The sequence below is a fragment of the Phaethon lepturus genome, unplaced genomic scaffold (genome assembly GCF_000687285.1).
Source record: "Phaethon lepturus isolate BGI_N335 unplaced genomic scaffold, ASM68728v1 scaffold17513, whole genome shotgun sequence".
Lineage (NCBI taxonomy): Eukaryota > Metazoa > Chordata > Aves > Phaethontiformes > Phaethontidae > Phaethon > Phaethon lepturus.
The window spans coordinates 1-6028 of NW_010527135.1; the positions used below are offsets into that span (position 1 = coordinate 1).

The 6028-nt window shown below is 41.6% G+C and overlaps 1 protein-coding gene across 1 annotated transcript; it reads left to right on the forward strand.

The window, feature by feature from the left end:
* Positions 1-213: 213 nt before the first annotated feature.
* DTX3L (deltex 3 like, E3 ubiquitin ligase) lies at positions 214-4914 on the forward strand (the record flags this gene model as incomplete). Its single annotated transcript, XM_010283300.1, has 3 exons — positions 214-434; positions 2415-3956; positions 4697-4914. Coding segments are annotated over 3 exons (1981 nt in total), but the record flags the coding sequence as incomplete, so codon positions are not given.
* Between the last annotated feature and the right edge of the window lie 1114 nt (positions 4915-6028).

Here is a 6028-nt window from a genome sequence, read left to right on the forward strand (position 1 = left end):
CGGTTGAGCCTCAGCCGCCCCGGGGAGCGGGGGGGGCTGTGGGCACGCAGGTCCCGCAGCCGTGTGAGGCGGCGCGAAATGGCCGCCGAGGGCACCATCTGGCATCCCTGGGCAGTGGTGAGCAAAGGGCAGGTGGTCTCTGTGGCCACTTGTAGCCATCATGTTTTCAGGTAATTTTATCAACCTTATCTGCCTGTCCCCACATTACTGCAGATAAGAAGAGTGTGGAATCCCGCACGGATCACGTCTTGGAAATTGGTGCCAGATGCCTGAAGATAGTCATCCAGTCGGGAGAAGGGGATCTGAGCAAGAGCCAGTTTGCGGAGCAGACCCCCTCCAGCTACTCCGTCCCTTCCAGCTCTTCCCCACCTCAGCAGGAGCAGCAGGCAGCCAAAGGCCATGGAGACATCGCAAGAGAAGTCATTACCAAAAAGGTACCTCAAGGGAGAGCAGTAACAAGCAATGTCACGACCTGCCCCTCTTGTACCTCCACAAGTCCTTTACATTCTTTATGTTGCACTGCAATATTTCATGCCAAGCAAATGTCAGTTACATTATCTTAGTTGATAAAATGAGGGCAAGGAGCAACTTTTGACTGCTGGACCACAGGTCATCCACGCATGTTAACAGGCAGCGTGTTCTCCAGCATGGCTTTGGCACCTCCCCGAAGCGGCACCCTGGCAGGTTTCGGGGGATAGTATGCACCAAGGACTGCTCCCAAAAGGTGGAAAAAATTGTGTGAGGTTTGGATCCGTTCCTGCTACGCAGACCTCTAACACTATTTCAGCATGTTTTGCCCCTTCAAACAGCCCTAATTGCTTCCATCCCTTACCTCAGTGTTAAAAAAAATCTGCTCTGATGGGATGTAGTGCAACAAGCATATTTCAGACATTTTGAGCTAAAAGTTATGCAGAGAAGAAAAGATCAACTGTGTGTTAGGGACATGGGGTAGGGCCAGGCTACATGTTATATGATGTGGATATGGCTCTATCGAGACACAGATATCTGGCCCAGAGCGTTTACTCCATTTTGTATAGTAGCATAGATGTAGCTTTTGAGCTTTTTTGAGCTTTTGTTAGCATGTGCTAACATAGTGGTTGTCTGTCATCTGTAACAGTATACTGCAAATTTCCCTATCCTTCTGTCTGTGCGAAGTAGAGATGTTTGTTTTTCAGAATCCTGTTTTCTGCCTTAATCCTGAGTTACTAAAGCATGACTTTTGGGAAGTTTTTAAAGAAAGATAGTAGAGAAAACTAGAAAGTCTAATATAATTAAAGAACAATGTAATATAACTTATATGTGCTGTTAAAACATGTTGTGTCTCTGTCACCCGACACTAAGGGGACAGACAGGTTCTTTTGGGGATCCTTGGTAGAATGATAATGGCACTAAGTTGTAGTTCCAATTAAGGCTTTATTTTTTTTAAACAGGATTTTATGATTAGCATAGCATAGAATTAATGATCAGAATAGCACTGGATTTCTGCAAGCAGAATCAGCAAAGTGCAGTTTTATACACAGCATAGCACAGAATTTTATAGCACAGCTTAGCTTATGTTTTCTAATCACATGGACCTTCTGTAGATCAGGTCAAATCTTAATATTTGGCTTGCCCTATCAATATAACAACCATAATCTAAACTCAAAAAATGAAGAAGAATACGTGTCATTCACTCAGTCCTCAGATGAAGCAGAGGAGAGTGGAGGTGCCCCCGGCCAGTGGAGCATCACGGGTTTTACTGTCCAGCAGCAGTTGGGGTCCAAGTTCCCGCTTAGGTGTAACTGCTTGATTTTATATGCAGTTCTCTGTGTGCTGTTATGTTTCCTTGTTCTGTGATGTGGTCATCACCACCTGGTTGGCGGGGTGCCTGGGACCTTCAAGGCCGCTAAGGAGGGGAGTAGTTGGCCTGGGGCCTAGGAATGTTGAGGATGATAGGGAGGGGAAGAAGAAATCTGTTTGCTTCGTCTACTTGGTGTGCAGGACCTTCAGGGCCTGATAATGAGGGGAAAAGGGACTAATACGTGACCAGCTCGGTCACAGAGAATGGCTGTTTGCCTTGTAAAATGGCGTTAGTTATGCTAACTATATCACCAGAGGTCGGAGGTAACAGACTAGAGGACTGGTCACGGTCTCAAACCGTGAGTTTGAGAGGCAAAGTTACTGTCTTTGTTCCTGTAATGCTGATGACATTAACAAATTTCATTTTTGCTGCTGACTTAGAAGCCGGTTTCTTTACCTAAGTGTGTGTAATGTCAGTATACATGACATAAAAGAAACACTGTGTGCAAATGTGTCTATAGTGATCTGGCCCTACTGAGATGTACAGAGCTTCTCCTTACTCCAAATATAGAAGCAGCAAGCAGAGGACCTTAGAAAAAAAGCCAAATATTGATATCTTCTTGTCTTCTCTTTAGATATTTCTTACAGTATCTGCAACTTTGAATACCAATATGTTCACTGAACAGCAAAGGGAGAAAATTACCATTATATGTCCAAATTTAAAAAGAGAAGGAAATCCTGATATAGATGGCTCTGAGAAATTGACAGGAGATTTTACAGATATTGAAAAAGCTTATCACTACTTTGAGGACATCCTTGCAGGCAATGACCCAAACCATGATATTTCACATTCTGAAAGTAAGAATGGTTTGAAAGGTGAAAATGGTCTGAATACTGAAGAAATGAATGAGCTTACAGTTCCGTCAGCTCTCTATGAATATTTCAGTCATACCTGCAAAGAACAAATCAACGTACTACATGAACGTTTCAGAGTACGTATAAAAAGTAAAGATAATTACAATGGAACCACATCAATATGCTTCACTTCTGATAAATGTCCTACATCAATACAGGGAGCTAATGATTTTTTCATCAGAATTTTTCAGAAAAGTGTAGAAGATCTGAAACAGGAAAAAATTCCTGTAACAAACAGTTACACATTAAGTGAAACAATAATGAAATTAAACGCTAAGTTTAGTAATCTTCTTGCCAAAGAGGAAGGGGATCAGTTGCTACTCCGTGGTCCAGCAAGTGAGATTGTATCTGCCAAAATATTTCTAGCAGAGGAAGGTGAGGACAGCCAAGCTGAAAAGAACATGAAAATATCATCTGAACTGTACAAATACAGGAATGGAATTGAAGTTGATGCTTCTGTGTTTAAATTGTTGGAAACAATATTAAGCAAAGAAATTGAAGACATTAAAGACAAATTTGATACAGTAATAGAAAAGAAAGACAGTTCATATGGCCAGAAGATACTCATAATATTTAGGCCTAGGATCAAAACTTCTGATATGTCCTCACATGCTACTGAAAGTTTCATCAATGCATTTCAGAATGCCTCTGCAATGTTAAGAGAAAACCTCATCAGTGTGAAGCTTTCAGAAGATCAGAAGAAAAGGTTAAATATGCTACTTAATGGAAAACAACTGGAAGATCTGCATGTAAAACTTAAGAAAAAGGAAGACAAATTAATCTTAAGTGGTTTACCAAACCATCTTCATGCTGCTGAAAAGCACATTATGAACCTTCTTAACATTGAAGACTCAATACAAACTAAAAATAGGACACCACTGTCCTCTGATCTCAGCTGTCAAGAAGCTACAGGAGCATCTGAGAAGAAATACAATGGCAGGCAAAAAAAGAATCTTTCTGCTGAAGGACAGTCTAAGGCAAAGACAGAAGAAGACGACAAAGATGTGTGTCCGATTTGCATGGAGAGAATTAATAATAAAGAAATACTGAGAAAGTGCAATCATGCGTTTTGCAAAAGTTGCATCGACCAGGCCATGACTTACAAGCAAATGTGTCCTGTGTGTAATACCGTCTATGGAGTCATGAAAGGAGACCAACCAGAGGGAACAATGACAACTAGAATGGTGTCTTCCTCTCTCCCTGGTTATCCCAATTGTCATACTATTGAGATTACATACAGTATGCACAATGGTATTCAAACTGTAAGTATATTTAAAGATTTATAAAAGATATTTTTCACACAAAAAACCCCAACATTGAATATAAAATTAACTATTTTTCCATCATTTTAATCATGTCCAGGAGAGACATTTCTTTGTTCTGTATAAATCTGCAAGTATTTAATTCAGTATTTTTGGGTGCTTTTAAGTAATAAATTAGAATTAAATAGTCAAATGGTAGCCCTCCATTTTATATGCACCAGGACAGAGCTACCTGTCTTTAATTTGTACATTGGGAATAACTGAACTGAAATGTATGGGGTGATACTGTGTAAACAAAATTTTGTGACTATAATGAGTATTCTCTGAGGCGTTGTCCTTGCTGCTGACACTAGTGGACAAAAATGGATAGTGGGCTGGCTTGTAAACTTCCCAGGTGAGAAATCATCTTATGTTATGAGAGTCATGGCTAGGACTGAAAGTGGGATAAATGAAAAAGTCAGGGGTGGGGTGACATGCATTTGGGAGAACAAAGAGGAAAAAACAAATTTAACAATGGATGCATGAGTGATAACAAAGTGAGAATAAAACTTATGTGAAATAAATTGTCTAATAAGAAAAAAAGACCTCAAAATCAGTCATCAGTCATGCTATGTCCTTCTGAAGCAACAACAGGATAAAAAGTGTTGTGAAAGCTGCGATGTGTGATTTTCACAATCTGAAAGCATTTATCATATACAGTGTGGTTTTGTTTTGTTTTATTTTGTTTTTCTACAAAACAGAGCAACCATCCAAACCCAGGGAAACCTTATTGTGCAACTTCTCGAACAGCTTATTTACCTGACAATAAAGAAGGGCGAGAAATTCTGCAGCTCCTCAGAAGAGCCTTTAGCCAAAAATTGATTTTCACAGTGGGGCAGTCACGTACTACTGGTGCACAAGGTGTTATCACATGGAATGATATCCACCACAAAACATCCATGACTGGAGGACCTACCAAGTAAGTAGTCTTCTCTTTATGTAAGTGTATTGCTACTCAGATGTGTCAGGAAGGCTACCCTGAATATTTTCCACATGAGAGTTTTCAGACTTTGTTACTAACAAAGTGATTGTGGAATGCTCTATGGATCCAGGCTTGAATCACCTTCACCAATTTGGACAGTTGAACAAGGATGAGCTTAGTCTTCGGTTGCCCCTCAGGCCACTCATTCACCAGTGACTTGTGTAAAGCACCTACTCAGTTAATAACTGCTCTGATTAGAAACCTACTTCTAGAACAGGACAGGACAGCAAGCTCTTTGATAGCAGCTAAGGTTGGACTCCTGATCTCAGCCTCCTCTGTTACCTGCTGTTTTGCACCAGGATGTCCTGGTCCATTATGATCCTGGTAAAGACAACACTCAGACTCTGTAAAGTATGATTTGAGATTCTACTTATTAGAGCTAACATCAAGAAGAAAGGGATTGTGGTATAGATACAGTTATGTGCTTTTAGATGCTACGAACCCCGAGTTGTGCAGCATTCAGCAGGCCTCCGATTGGAGCGCAGGACAGCATGCTGACCCCGTCTATAGAAAAGGTTACCCCATTTTGGTTGTTCAAGCAGTTCTGGGATCTTCTTAGTAGAAGACAACTCTATGCAGCATTTCTTGAGGACTTGCTGCGCTCCTAGACAAAGGCAAGGACACGCAGGTGGCATAATCACCTGTACCGAGTGGGAGCTGCCCGCAGCACCTCTCTTAGAGTGAGCTGTCTGAGTCTGTCACGTGGGCACGGGATGTGCACAGCACAACGCATGGCATGGGCCTGCGCCTTCCCCAGTTAACTGTTATGTGGATCACCAATTCCTCAATGTATAATGGTCTTCTGGCCAGGATCACTATGTTCCACCCCCATACAATTGACCTTTCTTAAAGATATGAATAATTACATATTATATTGGTAAATTGTTTGACTCCTGGAAAAAATCTTAGAGATAAGAGGGAGGCTTGGAACAGTCCTTTCAAGCTTGTTGCAGCCTCTCAGGGGCAGATGTCTTCCTGCAGGCTCTGAAGGTTGGTGTCTAGACCCTCCTTCCTGGGCTAGTGTGGTGGGTTGACCCTGACTGGACCCCAG